General features: G+C 51.7%; 7 protein-coding genes across 8 annotated transcripts; 4 read left to right on the top strand and 3 right to left on the bottom strand.

The window, feature by feature from the left end:
* Nucleotides 1-48: 48 nt before the first annotated feature.
* On the bottom strand, nt 49-576 carry KRP23_6816 (uncharacterized protein; the record flags this gene model as incomplete). Its single annotated transcript, XM_067892053.1, has 1 exon — nt 49-576. The coding sequence occupies one exon, from the start codon at nt 574-576 to the stop codon at nt 49-51; it is 528 nt and encodes a 175-aa protein (XP_067746351.1).
* Nucleotides 577-1,246: 670 nt separating this feature from the next.
* Nucleotides 1,247-2,350, top strand: KRP23_6815 (uncharacterized protein; the record flags this gene model as incomplete). The annotated part of the gene is made up of 3 exons (XM_067892052.1): nt 1,247-1,271; nt 1,338-1,560; nt 1,621-2,350. 3 exons carry the CDS (start codon nt 1,247-1,249, stop codon nt 2,348-2,350), a joined length of 978 nt encoding a protein of 325 aa, XP_067746350.1.
* Nucleotides 2,351-2,463: 113 nt separating this feature from the next.
* Nucleotides 2,464-4,947, bottom strand: KRP23_6814 (cGMP-dependent protein kinase 1; the record flags this gene model as incomplete). The annotated part of the gene is made up of 1 exon (XM_067892051.1): nt 2,464-4,947. One exon carries the CDS (start codon nt 4,945-4,947, stop codon nt 2,464-2,466), a length of 2,484 nt encoding a protein of 827 aa, XP_067746349.1.
* A 290-nt stretch (nt 4,948-5,237) lies between these two features.
* KRP23_6813 (Dynein regulatory complex subunit 3) lies at nt 5,238-7,067 on the top strand (the record flags this gene model as incomplete). The annotated part of the gene is made up of 4 exons (XM_067892050.1): nt 5,238-5,645; nt 5,708-5,832; nt 5,904-6,111; nt 6,186-7,067. The coding sequence occupies 4 exons, from the start codon at nt 5,238-5,240 to the stop codon at nt 7,065-7,067; spliced, it is 1,623 nt and encodes a 540-aa protein (XP_067746348.1).
* Nucleotides 7,068-7,347: 280 nt separating this feature from the next.
* KRP23_6812 (Cysteine and histidine-rich domain-containing protein 1) lies at nt 7,348-8,451 on the bottom strand (the record flags this gene model as incomplete). The annotated part of the gene is made up of 3 exons (XM_067892047.1): nt 7,348-7,991; nt 8,065-8,248; nt 8,308-8,451. 3 exons carry the CDS (start codon nt 8,449-8,451, stop codon nt 7,348-7,350), a joined length of 972 nt encoding a protein of 323 aa, XP_067746347.1.
* Nucleotides 8,452-8,589: 138 nt separating this feature from the next.
* KRP23_6811 (CLIP-associating protein 1) lies at nt 8,590-12,017 on the top strand (the record flags this gene model as incomplete). 2 transcript variants are annotated; one of them, XM_067892046.1, is made up of 9 exons in its annotated part: nt 8,590-8,680; nt 8,755-9,217; nt 9,283-9,391; nt 9,463-9,518; nt 9,584-9,619; nt 9,683-9,764; nt 9,835-11,722; nt 11,783-11,902; nt 11,968-12,017. In XM_067892046.1, 9 exons carry the CDS (start codon nt 8,590-8,592, stop codon nt 12,015-12,017), a joined length of 2,895 nt encoding a protein of 964 aa, XP_067746346.1. The 2 variants fall into 2 exon arrangements, with proteins under 2 accessions (XP_067746346.1, XP_067746345.1); XM_067892045.1 differs by having other exon boundaries at nt 8,645-8,680; nt 8,745-9,217.
* Nucleotides 12,018-13,417: 1,400 nt separating this feature from the next.
* On the top strand, nt 13,418-14,317 carry KRP23_6810 (uncharacterized protein; the record flags this gene model as incomplete). Its single annotated transcript, XM_067892044.1, has 1 exon — nt 13,418-14,317. The coding sequence occupies one exon, from the start codon at nt 13,418-13,420 to the stop codon at nt 14,315-14,317; it is 900 nt and encodes a 299-aa protein (XP_067746344.1).
* Between the last annotated feature and the right edge of the window lie 5,682 nt (nt 14,318-19,999).

The raw sequence follows: 19,999 nt of genomic DNA, 5'->3' as shown, positions 1-19,999 counted from the left end.
GAGTGTCCATCTGTATTACTTCGTATCCAGCTGAAAGTCTCGATCAACCTAAAACCACCTTTTGTATCCATCCCGGATCTCGTACGTGCAAGTCTCTTCATTCGTCAAGTAGTTTTTGCGTTCGTACTTGACATAGAGCTCCCCCTCGGGTAGATGCTCGTAGTAGATCCCCCCAAAGCCGATCTCGACGCTCTTTCCGTCCGGTTGGTCTGCCTCTTTCCGCACCTGCCGGTTGAAGCAGTCCTCTTGGGGCAAAACGCCCAGCAACTTGACAGTGTGACATCCGCTGACAACGCATCCAGGCTGCGTGATTGTCTGCAGCTTCACGATAGCAGAGAGTCTGGGGGGTCTCTCGGCCACTTGGAGGACCAACTTCCGGTCTGTCGTCACGGTAACAGGCACCACAGTGTAGCCATATTTCACGTGGTTCACACAGCCGGTGGAGCCATTCTCGCAGCGGTCGGCGGCGTGCGGGTCCAGAACCCACTCGAACGAGTCCTTAGAGGAGAAGAGGCGCAGTCCGGTGGCGCTGCAGGCTGCGGCTAAAGAGGCCAGGACGAGCAGGACGCGCACCATTGTTGGCTCTTTTGGGGAATCAGATGCATGTACTACTTATCACAAAACTATTTATACACATGGAGTTAAAGATCTTAATACTATAAGCCATAAAACTAATTACCACTGGAAGCGCGATGGTAACTGGAGTTGATCTTGCTTCGAGACGCCAAGCAGGTAGCCGACATCATGCCCGGCGAACAGAGCTCGCCTCACAATCTCAATTCGTTCCGAGTCGACAACCACTATTTCCGGAGAAAAAAATCTTGAAAGTAGTCGACCCTTTCTCCCGCTCTCTACGAGATCAGCCCCCATTTTTCTAATCCTCGCGTGCAAGCTATGACCACGTCTGTTGATCTTGCGCTGCGCCAATGCCCAGCTCTGGAAACCCTCGAGCGAAGTATCAATACAATGTCACGGGATTCCTGGGACCACCACCAAGCCTGCTACTCAGCGAGGCTGCGAGTTCGGAACGGTTGCACTGCTGGAGCCTGGCGCTATATTAAGCGGTCAATTGCATACAAGGCCAGAAGCGGCGAGACTATTGTGCGGAATACCCGGCTGGCTGAGTCTATTTGAGGGGGAGTATAACTATCGATGGATATTTTGGATGTTGTTGTGGATATTCCGTTTTCAACCGAAAATTAGACTTTGTTTTACAAAAGCTAAAAATCGCATTTTGTCATCTGCCATGAAGAACCTGCTGCAGCTGTCGGGTGCGTCTTCTTGTGCTCCCTGCTGCCTCTGCCTCTGCATTTCCCTGACTTTTCACTCGATTGCAGTGGTGCTGCTGGCAGTAACGCTAACTCCGCTCATATGGTACACGACGCTCATGCCGCTGTGGCTGGCCCAGTCCGGCGAGCGCAACGACACAATCTACTACTCGCAGGGAATGGGTCTCTGGCTCAACTTCACGGAACACGTGGGCGACCCAAAATTTGATCCCGGCAATTCATTATGGGTCCCGCCCCAGGAAAGTGGTGTCCATACTTACAGTGCGCAATGGTACGCCAGGTAGCTTGTACACATTTGATACCAAAACTTATTTGTGTACTTTTGTGCTAGTGCTACGCAGAACTCGTTTTGTGCTGATGCAGTGGGGGAACTGCACAAACAGTATTGCCAGGTCATGGACGTGTACTGCGGCACGGCCATGACTTTTTTGCAGCTGACGATGTCGGTGACGGCTGGATTTGCAGTCGTGGTGGTGGTTTGGGCCATTCATTTGATCACCACGGCACACTGCACTGTTGCAGACCAATACTTGATGCACTTGTGCGTATTCAATGGAGTGGGTTGTCTGGTGTCGGCAGCGGTCTGGTACTTCTTCGTGTTCCGGATCATCGTCGACTCGACGTTCTACAAGGACCAGTTCAACCGCTGCTCGGAGAACGACTCCGGTCGGACGTGCTGGCAAATAGGAATGTGTGTCTACTTCCTCATTGCCGGCGGGGTGCTTTATCCGGTGCTGGCTGTGATGGTCATTTCGCACGTGACCAACAAGTTTCGACGCTTTCAGCAGTTGCTGCGGCGGATGTACGAGACTGCGGCGGTGGTGGACGTCCCGCCACCTGTGGTGGATATGAAGTCGCAGGTTCTATCCGGCAGACGAAATGAGGCAGCGGGGGCAGCTGAGGTGGCGCTGGATGTGGAGGAATATCTCGAGACGACGAAGTTAGCCCCGCTGAAGAAACACCCGTCCGCTGTGCTATCCCTAGATGTCTCCAAGGAAGACAGTGAGACTGGGGGGCAGAAGGAGAGCGAACCAGACTCTAACCGCCATGCTAAAGTGTGATAGCTACCAGTACATGTACATGTTTTGAGGGATTCCTTTATACCCGGTGAAGAGCGCTAGGTAAAATCGCTATAGAACATTTTATTTGACTGTTTTTGTGGATCTCGCCGGACTCAAAAGTCATCCCAGTTGCCCACAGGCTTGTGCTCTTTCCAGGACTCAAATTCGGTAAGTTCGTCTTTGGTGACTTTGGGGAAATATCTTGTGTCGATTTCACTCGTGACATCGGGTATCCAAGGCGTCGGCATCGTTCTTTGTGTGAACGAGTCCCAGTCAAATCCGGCGAGCCACTTCTCCTTTCGAACATCCAGCAACGAACCCGCTATCATTGATGCACGCTTCTCTGGCTGACGCTGGAGCAACGCTAAAACTATGGATTTCCAGTCACGATCACAGTCTGGAGGGAACGAAATGTGGCCTTGCAGGATGTTTCGGCACACTGCAAGGTGATCTTCGTCAGGTGACGAGAACGGTGAGTCGCCCACCACCATCTCGTAGATAAGAATCCCAAGACCCCAGCAATCTACAGCCACGTTGTGTCCGATGCCGATGATAATTTCCGGAGCCAGGTACTCTGGGGTGCCGCACAATGTGTACGTTTTGCCAGTCAACTTCTTCGCAAACCCAAAGTCCACGAGCTTGGCGTAGCCGCTAGAATCCAGCAAAATGTTCTCAGGCTTCAAGTCGCGATAGACGAAGTTGTGTTCGTGTAAATACTCGAGTCCCTTGACGCAGCAGGCAGCGTAAAAGCGGGTATCAGGTTGAGAGAGCAAGATTGAGAGTCCTGAGGGGGTGACGATGCGTCGGAAGAGTTCTCCACCGACCAGGAGCTCCGTCACAAAGTAAATCTTATTCTCGTCTTGCAGGGTGGCGTAGCACTTGAGAAGAAACTGTGAATCAATCTGAAGCAGCAACTTTTTCTCGCTGTAAATGTGGTGTGTCTGTCGGAGCTTCTCCAACCGCGACTTCCACATTTCCTTCACGGCTACGAATCGCCCCGTAGGGACATGTTCGGCCATATGCACCACGCCAAAGGACCCCATGCCGATTGCACAAATGTACTTCAGACTGGATAAAGTGATTTCGTGTGCAAAAAGTTTGTCGCTGCTGACGAGTTCTTTTTGTCTTGCCAGATCGTGCAGGTCATCCTTGACGGACTCGAAGATATTGTCAAAGTCGCGGCTGGTAAGTGCAAAGCACTCCACCTTAGTGCAGGCAACAATCGATGCAGGCTGACGACGTCGGTCCAAAATGGCCAACTCGCCAAAGGTGTCACCGGGTAGAATACGAGCAACTTCGAGTGGAGGAGATGACAGAAGTTCCACGCCACCGTTCAATTGAGGAGCTTTGTGCATTGGGGACGGAGGACTGGACGCACACGAAGCTGTCGACGACGATCGGGACTTGGGCTGCTGGAGCATTTTTGCTTCGCCCTCCTTCAGGATGTAGAAGGTGTCTCCGTCATCACCCTCGTTGAGGATCGTTTCACACGGCTCGAAGTGAACGATGCGCGCCGAATCCAACAACTTCTTCTTGAGCGCGTACGGGACTTTCTTCATCACGGTGATACTCTCCAGCGTACGCAACATTCGATTGTAGTCCAGCACCTGCTGTAGCGGGCCCAACAATGACGTGAACGTTGTCTGGTCGAGTGCAATCACTCGAACGTCAGTTTGGGCGACGACGGTAGCAGATCGCGGCTCGGACGACAACAACGCGCGTTCCCCAAAGTAGTCGCCCTCTTTCAGCTGGACCTTCCCAATTGAAGCACTTCCACTGCCGATGTCGGTGCACACAACAGTACCAGCTTGAATCATGTACATCACGCGTCCAGGCTCTCCCTTATGCACGATCGTATCACCTGGACGGTACCGCAACGAGTAGACGGAAGCCGCCACCACCTCCAGTTGTTCAGCAGTCAAGCTGCTCAGCAACTTCACCTTTTTGAGCGCGTCCAGCGAGCTTTGATACGTTTCGAGTGATCGCTGCGCTGCAATATACCGGAAGTACTTTCCTGGCAGTGCAAACAATGAACCGGAGACTTTGGGGTCCGAGATGACGGTGGCTGTCCGCTTCGCTCGGTAAATTAATCCAAGCTCCCCAAAGGTGGAGCCTACAACGAGTCGGTTGATGGTATGTCCGTTGTCTGCCACTACGTCGAATCGGCCTGAGCGAACGACGTAGAACTTGTCGCCAATCTCGCCCTCATTGATCACGGTCTCTCCAGCTTTGACCTCTTGCACGAACATGCACGTCGCCAGAGACCGGAGCTGCTCAGGCTGCATACACGAGAAGATCACGTTCCCTCTCAGCGCAGCCACAACAATGTCCTGCTCTTCCGGACGAAGCTGGGGTCCATCGGAAGTGCCACCTTGCTGGATCAACAGCGCCACTTCTTCACTATCAACCACATCGAAACCAGCCGAGTCGCGGATGTTCGGTCGACGGAAGCGCACCATCTCGGACAAGACGCCTTCGTGCACTTGAGCCACACTCGGCGTCTTTGCAAAATGCACAGACCGAGAGGATGATGCCTCACTCGCATCGAGTTGGTTCTCACCGGCGAGATGTCGTTGCACGGAACTCACACAGCCCATAGTCAGCGAAGGAGAGACTTGTCGAGCCGAAAATCGACCCTAGCTTGTTGGATGAAGCTGGAAATTCGGTAATGAACATCTCAGTTCACGTGCTGAGCTCGTCCATCTCACCAAAGCCGTCGATACCAAGACTACCATTGACGTGGATCCGTTTCGCCATGAGATGCTCCTATTTCGAGTGTGGTGGCGGCATCGCATTGAGGTGTCTCGTCGCGTTAGCCAGGGTCCGATCCAAACAAAGCTGCGTAAATTCGACCGATTTCCCCCATCAAAGCGAGGAGTGAGGCTCCATGCATCGATTAGGCGTCCGGCACGCGGAGGTGGCCGTGATCAGTGACGAGCTGATCAAGAAGGTGGCTTGCGCAGACCTGGACCCGGCTAACAATAATGCTATCAATGAGGCCGATCAGAGCGTGGACTTCATCAAGCTCCAGACACTGTCGCTGTCGTTCCAGAACATTTTCAAGATGGAAAACCTCGAGACGTTGCGTCACCTCGTGAAGCTGCAGCTCGACAACAACGTGCTGCAGGAGATCGACGGAATCGGCCACCTCGTCCATCTCGAGTGGCTCGATCTGTCGTTCAACAACATTTCCTCTATCAACGGTCTTGAGAACCTCGTGGAGCTCACGGACTTGAGTCTGTACAACAACTGCATCTCCAAACTCGAAAATCTTGACACACTCAAGGAGCTGCAGGTAAGCACAAGGAGTCGATCTACCAGATACATTTTGTGTCCCCACTGACATTTTGTGGGCAGGTTTTATCGATAGGCAACAATTCACTACCATCAACAGAAGGGTTGCTGTACTTGAAGTGTCTTGAGAAGCTGCGCGTGCTCAACTTGAGCGGAAATCCTGTATGCTCCGACCCAGAGTATCGGCCGTGAGTTATCACTAAGTCGATAGTATTGTCCAGAAAGCGTTAACAATTTCGTGTTTGTTTCGGTCGTGTAGTTTTCTGCTAGCCCATTTGGAAAAGCTTCAGTATCTGGACTACGCGCTTGTTGATGATAATGAAACAGTTCAGGCTCGCGAGCAGTACCAGGACGAGTTGGAAGAACTGAAGGAAGTGAAGGCAATCGAAGATGCCGCGCTAGCAAGAGAAGCCGAGCAACAGAAGTACTTGAGCATGCTGAAGGATGCAAACGTGATCATCCTCGAGGTCAACCGTTCACAATTTCGCCAGCACTGGGATCTTTCTGCATCTGACCGTTGTACTCGATTGTTTGCCGATAGACTTTGCTGACCGACATGTTCAAGGAGGACACCGAGATGAGCAAGATTGAGGTGTTACCTGGGCTGCGCAACATTATCGACGACTACACTGAGAAAGCCAAGGCAGCTGCAGAAGATGTGAAGCTCGTTTTGTTGGAGAAACACTCAGGATTGACGAAAGAGGTGGACGGGTTCAAGGCGACGTACGAGAAACTTCAAGCTGACGCCCAAGAAGCAAGCATTCGGGCGGTAGAAAATCATCGACGTACAGCCAAGCAGCTTCTAAAGCAGGCTACGGCTGCCCACAGCGCTTCAACATCGGACGCAGACGGATCGGGTTCTGTAGTAGGTCTTCAACTTCTTCATGATGCGGAGGTTTCCAGCGATAAACTACACAACGAGCTCATGAACCTCGAGTCAGACGTAGTGGAGACGGCGCAAGAGTTGATCTCTGCCATGGAGAGTTCAATCGAGGCTGTCGGATCGGAGGCGCGCGATATCTCTACGGAGCATTTCCGAACAATTGAAGTGCTCGAAAACAACTTCTTCGAGAACGTCAGCCAGCTAGCGGTCGCGCTACTCGAGAGAATGGCATCGGATGACGGTGAAGATGACGACTACTTGACCGATGAGTGCCGCGCAATCTTAAACGACCGCGACGCGCTCAACAATGCCATCAACGGGTCACACGACATCCACATCGGCAAACTGCTTGCTCAGGAAGATGCCATGCGCGAACAAAGTCTCGCGAAGGTGGCTGAGATCGTCAAGGGTGCCAAAGAGCAGGAGTGGTCTCGCAATCGCGCTCGTATCGCCGAGGTGCTACATCTCAAGGAGAAGCACTTGGCCGAAATCAACCGAGTACGCGACGAGATTAACCGCGTAGACGAAGAGTTCTACTGAAACTAGCACTAGCACAGCGCTTACGACGGTTAGCTGAGCAAATAACACGATCTGCTGTAACTTCCCATAGCAAGGAAATACATTCGATCGCGAAACATGGCTCTACTGATGTCGGCTAACGTACCGACGTGTGAGATGAAGAGCTTCAATTACCCCTGAAAGAGGCACACAATACACAATAAATCGCTGGAAATCACCACATTGTAGGGAATTTGGGACTCCAAACAACCAGAGCGACACACGAGCTCGTGGTCGCTCTGACCAACTGTCTCTACGCCATCTAAGCTGCCTTCACGTCAGTATGCGCAGACACCACGCAGCCCGGCACCTTGAGGAACGAGTCGAAATCGTACTTGACGTCCTTTGGGCAGCAGCTCCAGAATTTGCTGGCATCGTGGAAGACGGGCGCGCCGGCATGGTGCCTACACGACGCCTCAGTGTTCTCGGCCACTACGTACTCCTGTTGGCAACCGTAGTTGACACAGTTTGCCTTGCCGTCCGTCCGCTTGGGGGCCGGGGCCTGCTGGCTCTCCTTGGCCGATGAGACGGCAGTCACAGCGTCCGGGTTCTTCTGGTTGTAGTCGTCGATTGACTTGAGGGGAGCCGCCGGCGGGGCAGCAGCTGCCACAGAGCCGGCTGCGCTCTCGGCCGCAGCCACCGTAGGTGACGCCGCAAACTGCGAGTTGGGGCCAACAGCCGAGTGGCGGCCCACGATGCACGGCTCGATCTTTTCGAAGTCGTCCCAGTCGTACACCATCTTGGACGAGCAGCACTGCCAGCCCTTCTTCATGTCGTGGAACAGTGGTGGCAGACTGTGGTGACGGCACGCCTGATCACTGTTTTCCTCCTCCAGGAACTTCTTCTGGCAGCCGTGGTTCTTGCACTGCAGGAGGTTCTTGTCCGACTCAACGGCCGCAGCGATCTCTGCTTTGCAGCAAATTAAACAGCAATTAGCAGCGTTTCCAGTAACAAAATGCTACAAAACTGCTAAACCTACTCTGAACCCGGACGGGCTTGAGCGTGGATGCGCCGGCCTTCAGGAACAGGTCGTCGTACTTGTTCACCGCCGTGTGCAGCAACTCGTCGCCGAACAGCTGCGCGTCGCCCTTCTTCTCCAGGTGCATCTGTGCACCGTCGAGTGCGTTCTCGGGCTTCTTGTTGTTGTAGTGCTCCACGAAGAACTGCCACAACCAGGTTAGAGAATTGCTACTATTGGTAAGATATTCCACCGTCACCGCACCTCCTTGAGGTAGTCCACCGTGTGACCCGCCCACTTGGATGGCAGCGTCATCTTGAGCGTCAGCGTCTGCGCCTCGCTTCCCTCCTCGTAGTGCATGTACACCTTCTTGGGCACGGCGCCCTCGATCTTGGCCGGCGTCGTCATCGCCGCTAATCCACTCGCTTTCAATCGCAAATGCGCAGGCGCATGCCGTAACGTAGGTTATGTACGTGATTACACCAATACCGTACGTAAACCACACCACAATGCGTGTATGCAACACCAACTTCAATTTCAAAACACATGCGCGCCTTTTTCCCGACCATCACTCCTTCCGCATCATTCCTTGCCTTCCGCAATGCGGAGCGACCAGCGCAGCGACATGAGCCTCATGGTGCCGCTTCCTCTCGTCCTGCAGACGTTTCCTCTCTCTTACTTCTCTCTCTACATGTGGCCAGTGCTTTGCAGGCAGGACGAACGCGGTGCTGGAGCTGGGCAAGCGCCTGCTGCAGCGCGACGACGCGTGGAAGGACAAGTGCGCGGCCCTGACGGAGCTACGTCAGCTGCTGGACGCTTTCTCGCGGCTGCAGAGCGAGACCAGTGACGCACAGGACGTGGCTGTCGACCTGCCGAGCCTCTTGTCGCCCGAGAACATGCAGGCGCTGACGCAGCCTTTTCGCGCGACGCTGACGGATCTGCGCTCCACAGTCGTCAAGGAGGCGAGCGCGACGCTGGCGCTGCTGGCACAAACACTAGGGCCTGTGAGGTGCAAAATCTTGGTAAGGGACCTGTTCCCGACGCTGCTGGAGGCCAGAGGAGGCTCCAATAAGGTCAACACTGGAGCTGTGAACAGCTGCATTGAGGCTATTGTAGAGGCGGTGCCTAGTCGCTTCGTGTTGGCGCCCGTGCTGCGAGTGCTGGACACCACCAAGTAAGAGCGTGGATGTGAGAGTTGTGTGGCCTTTTTTGGAGCTGACTGGACGTGGTGGATGGTAGAAATCGCGACTTGAGAGAGAGCTGTATTCATTATACGTTTATGGCGCTGGAAGGTTGGAACAGCGCAGTACTGGAACGATTCAGAATACGTCTACAGCCGACAATTGCGGTGAGGATCTGTGTTGATGAAGGAAGCGGGATGCAGATGGATAATTAATGCTGCTACTATTTCTGTTGCAGGCCTCGCTCAGTGATGCATCACCAAAAGGACGAGAAAAGGCGCGTGAATGCTATTGGTGAGACGTCTTTCGTTGGTTTGCAGCGCTATCATTTACTAATATTCTGCATTGATGTTTACCAGGAAATATGTCTTACTATGGCCCGATGAGCTTGAGAGGTGAGTGTTCTTCGTTTTTCCGTGGTTGGAGCCTTTGTCTGACATGCTATTGTTGCTATCTAGGATGAATGCATTGCTAGCTGACGGAGTAAAAAAACATTTGAAGCGGTCACGCAACGAAGCCGATCTGGAAGCATCGCTTCAGGTAACTTATTCGCGAAAGTTTGATGTTATGAGCTCATTGCTGAGTATTTCTCGTCTTGGACCACCATTAGCCTGCCAAGCGAAGACATTTAGCAACGATTACAAACACAGTTTCGTCGAAAATCGCGGCAAAAAAACTGTTTGCTGGAGCATATACAGCATCCAGCAACCGATCTATGAAGAATCCAGTTCAACGATTAAACTCGAGAGGCGGGAAATCACGTACTCCCGGTGACAGGAGGATAACTCCCTCATCGACGCGAACACAGACACCCACAACACCCGCAGCTTCACAACCTAGCCGGATTCCATTGACACCAACATCTGCACTAAGAAAGCCACGAGAAGGAAAAGTGCCTTCTCAAATTCCTACCCCTCCACATTTGACGAGGACCGAATCCATGGCGAAAATTGGATCGACAGACGGCAGAAACCCCACGCCATCATATCTTACAACCAAGTTTGCTCAGCTTCAGGATGAAAAGACTTCTCTTGCTGAAAAGCTGAAGACACAGACACACGAACTTCAGCGATTACAAGAACAGATTCAGATGATGAATGAGGAACGACGACTGTGTGAATCACACAACCGCGAGGCGATGGCAGCTACCATGTCAGCACACGCCGTAGATACCGCCACTCAGCAGCAAATTCAATACGAACTTGCCGAGCAAGTAGCCAGCCAAGAGGCTCAGCTGGAGGACCTACGAACGCAACTCACTACGCCACCAACAACCCAGGAGCATTCCGAAAAGAATAAGCATCTAACTCAACTGACGAACGAGGTGTCTTCACTGTCAGGACAACTCGAAGCCACAACAGTGAAGCTGCAGTGTTATAGTGCTAAGGGTGGCGATACACTCAGAAGCACCGAGCTGGAAGAGCTACAGGCGCAGCGGAGTGCTGCGGTGGCCGCGCTGGAGGAAGAGAAGCGCGTGCTGGTGAGCGAGGTGTCGGCGCTGAAGAGCGGACAGTCGGAGGCGATGGCGCACTGCAGCGAGAAGGACGAGCGTATGGCTCAACTGGAGGAGCGTTTGTCGGTGCAGACCACCGAGCTGGAAGAGCTACAGGCGCAGCGGAGTGCTGCGGTGGCCGCGCTGGAGGAAGAGAAGCGCGTGCTGGTGAGCGAGGTGTCGGCGCTGAAGAGCGGACAGTCGGAGGCGATGGCGCACTGCAGCGAGAAGGACGAGCGTATGGCTCAACTGGAGGAGCGTTTGTCGGTGCAGACCACCGAGCTGGAAGAGCTACAGGCGCAGCGGAGTGCTGCGGTGGCCGCGCTGGAGGAAGAGAAGCGCGTGCTGGTGAGCGAGGTGTCGGCGCTGAAGAGCGGACAGTCGGAGGCGATGGCGCACTGCAGCGAGAAGGACGAGCGTATGGCTCAACTGGAGGAGCGTTTGTCGGTGCAGACCACCGAGCTGGAAGAGCTACAGGCGCAGCGGAGTGCTGCGGTGGCCGCGCTGGAGGAAGAGAAGCGCGTGCTGGTGAGCGAGGTGTCGGCGCTGAAGAGCGGACAGTCGGAGGCGATGGCGCACTGCAGCGAGAAGGACGAGCGTATGGCTCAACTGGAGGAGCGTTTGTCGGTGCAGACCACCGAGCTGGAAGAGCTACAGGCGCAGCGGAGTGCTGCGGTGGCCGCGCTGGAGGAAGAGAAGCGCGTGCTGGTGAGCGAGGTGTCGGCGCTGAAGAGCGGACAGTCGGAGGCGATGGCGCACTGCAGCGAGAAGGACGAGCGTATGGCTCAACTGGAGGAGCGTTTGTCGGTGCAGACCACCGAGCTGGAAGAGCTACAGGCGCAGCGGAGTGCTGCGGTGGCCGCGCTGGAGGAAGAGAAGCGCGTGCTGGTGAGCGAGGTGTCGGCGCTGAAGAGCGGACAGTCGGAGGCGATGGCTACCGACATGGCCGGAAAAGCTGAATGCGGTGATGAGGCTGTTAGTGTTCGTGCTACGACTGAACGAAAAGGTAAGCATTGTTTTGGGGTCTATTTTCTGTATCGTGGGTTGACCTGTTATGATATGATAGAGTGTCGTATTCAAGGTGAGAAGACCGAGAAACCCAAGCCTATAATCCCTCTTCGAGCCTTCTCGTTGGCATTTACGCGCGACCGATCTGAAATCGAGGAAGAAGAGCGACGAATCAACGGTACGTTCCAGCTATCCTGTCAAACACTTCAAAATGTATTCACATCCTGATGTACTTCGTAACAGAAACCAATTTGCTGAAAAGAAGACTGCGCCGTCAGAACCGTCAGCGCTAATTGTGAGTTTCTGTATGAATGCTGTCGACGAGCTCTAGATGCTTGTTGATGTGGCACCAATATTTATTCCCTGCGACTTGTAGTATAACTGACTGCGCGAGTCAAGAGTAGAGCTCGACGATGATCCATTCCAAAGGAGAGAAAAGTCAAGTCAAATGATAACATTCCTGCACCATATCTCTCGCCTTCCCAGGTGAGCTCGATCATCCGCCTCGTGCGCGAGATCACGTCCAGCTTTCTATAGTCTTTTCTGAAAAGTGGATAAATACTTTGAACGAACGGCAGGCAACGTGGTAGCGGTTTTGCTGTCGCTCTCGCTAAGACTGCAGCCGACTTTGACCCCACTGGTGATTCCAGCCCGTCGTCGAATATTTCTTTGAGTTACGTTTGCGCCTTCGGTTCTGCGGGGACAGAGGTCTCCATTAGTGTTTCAGCAATTTCTTATAGTGGAGCCGCATTATTATCAATGACAACTTCCCAAGTCCTCGGAGATTGCAGCAGGTTGCGGAGATGTGGAGGTGTCTCTCGTATCCGCCCAAGTGGTCCATACTGGTGCAGACCATGACTCATTTAAAGCAGTCTGGTAGCCATCTACAAACCAATACGGAGAAACAGACGTCCAGTGGGGGCTGCGAGACGTTGCTCGAAATGACCAGGCCAAGATCTTGATATGGCTGCGTAAGTGCAAATGCTACGCAATTCCATAAAGATGTGATTGAGTGTGCGTTGGACCTTGGCCCCAAACACCCTCTCCGGTTCGTCGTAGACGCTCGAATTGCTGGTACCGCCTTCAAGAACAACAAGCCAGCTTGTGGGTTTTCCCTCAAACTATATCCTGAGTCAGCAACGGCAAACTATCCTTGATGAGACACTCATGTGGTTTGCATATCTGCCTTCGAGCGAGTGGATCCAACGTCAGAAAAGTGCTGTGGCTGTCATTGCGCTCAGCCAAAATCATGGATCTAACCTTGCAACCTCTGCCCTTATGAATCATAGGTTGATACTATTCTGCTGGCTGTGACTTACTTCTACGTGTTTCCGCCAATGGACGAAGCTTTTGTCGGAATCTGCGCTGGCGCCTCGAGTGCAGGCACATTTCTGTTCCGTGCCCATTCCCCCGTGCCACATCCTGCGTCGCTAAATTTTTTTTTGTAAGGAAAACATACATTTCCAAACCATGAATGCGCTGATGTCGACCATGACGCTGATGCTTGTGCTTCATGATAATATGTAAGACGGTTAAGCAATAGCGACCTTCGACTCCTGCTGACAAATGTACCCACATATACATATGGTACGTGCCCATATGGAGTTTTGCAGGCGTTTCTATAATAGTGGGTACAGAACCCTTAAACTATCGGCTCAGTCTCCAAATTACGTCTTCACACTCAAGTTCGATCATGGGGAATAATGCCTCGAGACGCTCCAAGCGTTCTGACCAGAAAATTCTCGAGAAGATCGAGAAGATGAACAAAGGACCCTACGCTTCCCCTTGTCCACCTACGAAGTCCAATGTCAACACGAAACAGTCGCTCAAACACGAAAAACGCGGACGAACGGCTGCTAATGCAGCACTAACTGGAACAAACCCGAAGAAGACAAAGGAGGCAACGCATCAACCACAAAAGACCAGCAAACGCAAAAAAAATAAACTCACATCTGCAGAGCCCAGGAAAGGAAGGAAGGAGGGCTACCGGCTTTACGTGCCTATAGACGACGCGTTGTGCGGACTGTACGACGCTGCTGAACACGAAGGCCACAACGATGGGGCGCCACTTGTGCCACTTGATACCGGCGTTGCGGACCCCAAAGGTGTTTTCCGCGATGGCAAGTCATCATACGAACCGATAGAGGAAGGACTGAGCGGACTCTACGACGCTTTTGATCCGAACGGTGGGTGTTTCGATGGAAAATCATACTTGTCGATAGATGACACATTTGCCGGTCTGTACGACGCTGCCGGGTGTGAAGACCCCCAGGACGGTTTATATGATGGTAAATCGTACGTGCCGATTGATGACACACTAAGCGCGCTGTGCAATGTTGTTGACGATGAAGCTCCCCACAACAGCTCGATGCCGCAACCACAGCAGAACGCGAATGCAGCAACCTCGCCTACCAAGGAGCCCGCGAATCCAAGTAGACACTCAAACCCAACGAACATCTATCTACAGACATTTCCGACGAACACAAGAGGTAGCAGCCATACTCCCACCATACAAGCGGGCACCATTTACGGCGGGACATACGACAATCAGAACTATTATGACGACGGTTGTGGTGATAGTGGATGCGGCTAGAGTTCTTTCTGCAGTGGTTCCAAATCCAAATGCTTCAGCAGGCCCACACTACCGGGTCTCGTAGCTCCATTCGCTACACAGTAGTGTGAATTCCCATAAGAAGCGTACTTCCATTCGTTTATGGCACCTTCTCGTTCGGGCATCAGAAACTGATTCAGGTGGCCAACGGTTTTGAAATCGTTGGTCGAATCTGAATCAATCAGAGAGATGAATCGGCAACTCGAACCCGTTCTGCGAGATTCAGGTATCCGATCAAACGCAGTAGAGGATTGCATGTTGACGGTTTGCGTGTAGCCATTTCAAAACCTCGAAGTGATCATTAATAGCTGCAATGTTCATCGCTTCTGCGGTGCTATTTGCCTTTACTGTTCTGTAAAGCCACTGTACCAACGCCAGGTTTCCTTTGCTCGCAGCTCTCTCCACTAGCAAATAGCAGTGCCTCTCCAAACAAATTAATGGATCCATGGTCGTACAGGCACTGCATCACTTCAATGTGACCACGTTCCGCAGTGCAACTAAGAGGTGACACTATTCCACCAATCTCGGCGTCACGTATGTGCGCGACGACAGGCCGTGAAGGTTGCTCCATGGTTCACCGCAGAATGTCAAGTTGTGCAATTCTACATGTCATTTTAATGCTGCACAGATCCAATTCTCTCGCCAGCTTAGATTTCCAGTACAGAGTCTATCCGGCCCCACAATCCTCTTAACGAGATCCAACCGCCCAGCTTCCACCACTTTTGAGATCGCAATACTAGCAGGAAATGGCGCACACAGGTAACCAGATTCTAGTCTCTGCTCTATAATCTCAGGCCGGGGACAGTAATTCATAGTCGAGGACGCTTGTACCTCGAGGCAGCAGCCTTTTCGCCAATCCCACCTCGCCATGTTGCAGAATGATATCGAGAACACGTTCAGCATCTCCTCACTCATATGATGAGGCGTATTCTCGAACAAAAACTGCGCCACCTCAAAATGCTCGTTTTGTGCAGCTTCGACCAGACTTTGGTGATCCCAGCGAACCACGTTTCCTTGACCACTTGGACAAGCGACACTTTGAGAGTTGTCGTCTCTTTTCCTCTTTCTGTAACTTTGCCCTGTTGCATTTTGTTGCTCACCATCATATTTCAGAAGAAGACGTAAGATTTCCAAGTGCCCACGCCCAGCGGCGTTTTCTAACCACGTAGACGAGAACTCCCCAACCTGAAAAATGTGTGAGCAGCCAGATCACCTCTTTGAACGGCAATTTTCAGCGACTGAATGAACTGCCCGTGATAGTCATTTTTATCTGATCGTAAGAAGTTGGTGAGGGGCCATCTACTGGGCCTGCAAGAGGCGGAAGTGCAACTGGTGCTCCAGATCCAGTCCAAGAGTCGGAGGAAGCCAAACTCGCAGGCGCCACTCAGTGAGAGGCACGAAGAAGGCCCCAGGAAGAGCGAGATCGAGGGTCCCAACTGCTGCAGAGCTGCTACGTCCCGCTGACACTGAAGATGGAACGCAGCCGTAATTTGATCTTGTTACCAATCTAGTGCTGTACTTCAGAAGTAGAAGCCATTCTTAAACGGTATGAAGTGTACGACCTCGTTCAATGCGGCTACCAACTTGTGAATTGCATCAAGCCACCGATATCCACCATCGACGGACAGTCGATACAGTTTTTTAAACACCATTTGCATTTAATTCTCGATATCAGTGGTGCACTCTGCCGCGCAAAGCAACAACTTGGACACACTTTCCAACTGCAAAGTAGAGATCATGGTTTGTCGTGTTGCGTTCTATGAGATGTCATCGATGAGTAACCTATGAAGAAATTCGTGTACGCGCACTATGTTTTATTGACTGGCACTGGATCAATTATTGGTGAGATGATTGTCCTCCAGCCATCGCTTGACCAACTGCAACTCTGTTTTCATGTAGCTGGAGCTGAAGCAAGAGCAAGTCTTTGTTACGTTTTGAACGAACTGGCGCGTAAAGTTGTGCTTGTGGTTGGCATGAAGGTAAAGAAGCCCATCGAACAGCTTCCGAGGGTCCTTTGCCATCTTCACCTTTGCTGGGCTGTACTTCGGAAAGTATTCTTGTAAATAGCAAGCAAGTTGTAAGTGTCCGCTCTGCAGTGCCGCCCTCATTGCCTCCACTGTACAGACTTCCGAGCGGTTGATACACATCCATTCCACTACTTTGAAATGACCACGTCCAGCTGCGTAGTCGAGAGCTTCCGTCGAACAATCAATGCTTGAATTGGCATGAAGCAATTTCACTACCTCAACGTGTCCGAAAAACACAGCATACTCCATGGCGTCCGCTGTGCATGCTCCGGTAGTGTGGGTAAAAAGCCATTTCACCACCTCAACGTGACCGTTGCGTGCCGCCCCGTCAATGGCTTTGTTCGTGCATCCTTCCGTCCGATTCGCATCCAGCCATCGTACAACTTCCAAATGCCCATTGGCTGCTGCAAAGTCCATTGCTCCCGTTGTACATCCCTCACGTCGATGGCAGTGCAACCATTTCACCACTTCCAGTTGCCCATTGGCTGCTGCTTCATCCATGGGATCCGTTGAACGCCACAATTGCCGATCTATCGTCAGCTTCCCCTGGACCATCTTCAAGCGATCGTCTGCAGCGGATACACACAGCATTCTATCGGAATCATATCTGAGCTCATCAATTTGTTTGGACGCGCTATCATTCGACGTGTATACCATCCTGGCAGGATCATACCCAGGTACAATCAATGGATCCAAGTTGTGCATATACTGCAGCAGCTCCAAACGCCCATGTCGTGCAGCTTCATTCATCACACAGTAGTGCGGCACAACTTCAGAGCTCGGAAAGTTCTCAATAAGCCATCTAACCGCAGCTATGTGGTCATTGCGAACGGCAACAAGCAGAGCACCGGCGTACGTACTGACAAAGCCATTGCTATAAAGGCACTGCATCACCTCAACGTGTCCGCTGTACGCGGCAGTTTCCAAGAGACGGGATAGTCCGATATACTCGTACAGCTCCTCAGGCCCCATCGGATGTTCTATCAACCATTGAAGAATACGAGCGTCGCCACATGCGCAGGCACTTCCCATTGCATCACGCCAACCGCGGGGCCAATCTGACTCGACAGGAGGTGGATCAAGTTGAGCTGCAATCTGCTTGATGAGGTCCAGCCTCCCCACAGGAACGAGAGAATTAATTGCACAGACTGCAGAGAAACTATCCCTTTTCAGATAACCACAATCCAGCTCCCACTCGATAATCTCCGGCCGGTTACAGTACCGAGCATAGTCCAAAGCAATCCTCCCTGGGGGCAACAGCCGTCGAACTAGTTCCATGTCGCCTGTACCAAGAGCGCTTTCAATGACCGACTCTAAATCACCTTTGTAATTTTCAGTCGGTGTATGTTCGAGTAACCACAAGATCATCTCGCGATTTCCGCTGTAACAGGCCAGCGTGATAGCTCTCCCACTCCAGTGGATCACATGACCAGCCTTGAATAAAGAAGATCCCTCGACATCGATTTTTCTCTGTTTGATGTCTATATTATCAACTTGAATTTCATGTTCTTGTAGCTTCTTGAGAATACCCAGCTTTCCATGATCAGCTGCGTCTTCCACAACAGCTTCACAGACCTCACAGCACGAAAAATGGGTCAACAGCCACTCAACAATCTCCAAATTCCCACTACGAACAGCAACTCGGATGGCCAGACTGAATTGCCATTGGTAATAAAGAGGCTCCGATCGGAGGAAATTGTTGAGAGACCACGAAGAAGTTCTGTTCTCGGTGGCCGTGCAGCTGGAGGCCCAGATCCAGTCCAGCAATTGGGGGGAATTGAGTTTGCAGGCGTCGCTGAGCGAGAGACTCGGAGGAGGGCCCAGAAAGCTGGAGATGACGGGGCCGAGGTCTTGAAGAGCTGCGGTGTTTGGCTGTCTGCGGAAGACGACTGTCACACGGAGCAGAGAGGTTTGACCCATTCGATTTTTATTTTTATTTGTTTAGCACTATGCCAAAACAAATTAATAAAGTATTATTCATATCAGGATACTACTATTGATACTACTATTACGACTACAAAATGTGTATGACTGGTGAATAGATAGTTTAAACCTCTGCTACAGCAACTAATTCACGCTGGATGCATTTGCGCAAGCTGCTACCACCGTTACCAGATTTTCCGACGCGGCCAGTGCGTGGACTACAGCGCCGACGTGTCTTCGTCGAAAAAAAGCCGGGTGCCGTTCAGGAATGCTATTCACCAAAACTATATCTTGAATTACTCGTACACGGTTGTCCAACGATGAGATCGAGATTTTTGTTGACATTCTAGAGCAGCCTACGACGTTTTACAGTGTGAATACGCTGCGTTCGGAGCATTATGCCTCAAAGACGATCTTGTTGACTTCGTCAATCTGAACTTTATTATTACAAGACATACTGTCGATGCCGCTTTGGTCGAAAAACGAGATTCTGAAGTGTCGAGAACTGATGTATCTTGATATGCCACTGACGCGTCAGCATTTACCGCACTAGTGTCTGTCGTACAAGATCGTTTCCGTCGATGGGGTGGTATTGCCAACAAGAACAAGCACAAACTGCTAGAGTTCATTGCTGTGTCTACTAGAGTTGGCAAATGCAGATGATGATGTTGAGAAACCACACCAGTTAGTTGAGTCGGTTATTCGGACCTCATTTAATTAATGTGTTTAACAACAACAGCGACTCCAACTTATGGACAAAAAATGATATGAATTGGCTTGACTTAGTTAAAGGAATAGCAGCACGTTTTTCTTCGACCGAAAGCTAGGAGGGTGCTGCCTTTCGGAGCCAAAATCACGGTGTTGAGGACAAAACTCAAGCTCAAGTTCAAACTTCGCGCTGTAATTGGCTGCTTGACAGCCCCGTCTCGTGATTGCAGTGGTATTATATCTGCACTCCGTAACCACTTTGGTGTTGGTCAGTGAATTATCAGGCAGAATGTTTTAGCTACCCGTTTCCCATTATGAGATAGGAGAAGGGCAGCAGTCGTGAGCTTTGAACTATATTCAAGCGGTCGGCAGAAATGCTGATAAAAACTGAGTTGAAGGCTATTTTCGCATTGTTCGGCACCACAATTTCACCCTCTTTATTTCTCGATGTGGGCTAATCGAGTCACTTCACCCCCAGCCAAAGACATCGTGACTGCTACTGGTAGCTCCAAACCGGAGGATGCAGTTAACAAGGCAGGAATCAAGCCGAAGAAGAACCAGATTTTGCCTGCAAAGCTCGCGGAAACTGGGGTCAAGTCGCTTTCACCCTCCAAGATGCAGTCATGGGTCGATTTCCTCGATACTTTTGGGGCATTTGGCCCCGTACTCGTAACTGTAGTCCTCATCTCGATCGCGTGGACGACTTGGCTCGTTATACTGTCCAAAGAGCCAAACGCAACAGCAAACTACCTGATGGATACAAGCGCGTTCAACAACGGACAGTTTTGGTTGATCGTAGATCCCGACTACAGTCTACAAGTTCTTAGCGTGATCGGACTTGTGCTGGTGGATGCCTGTTATCTGCTCATTCTGATCAAGTTGATTTCACGCAGACATCGAAATCCTAACAAGGATAAAAACGAGTGGCCCGAACAGTTTGCTGCTTTATATGTGATCTACCAGCGCATTAACGCTGTCTGGAGAGATATCGCTGGCATTCGTGGGA

Source organism: Phytophthora ramorum, assembly GCF_020800215.1.
Source record: "Phytophthora ramorum isolate Pr-102 chromosome Unknown Phyram_PR-102_s0005, whole genome shotgun sequence".
In the NCBI taxonomy this organism is placed as follows: Eukaryota; Oomycota; class Peronosporomycetes; order Peronosporales; family Peronosporaceae; genus Phytophthora; species Phytophthora ramorum.
Note: the sequence above shows the minus strand (reverse complement) of the source record. Positions and strands in the feature narration are given on the sequence as shown.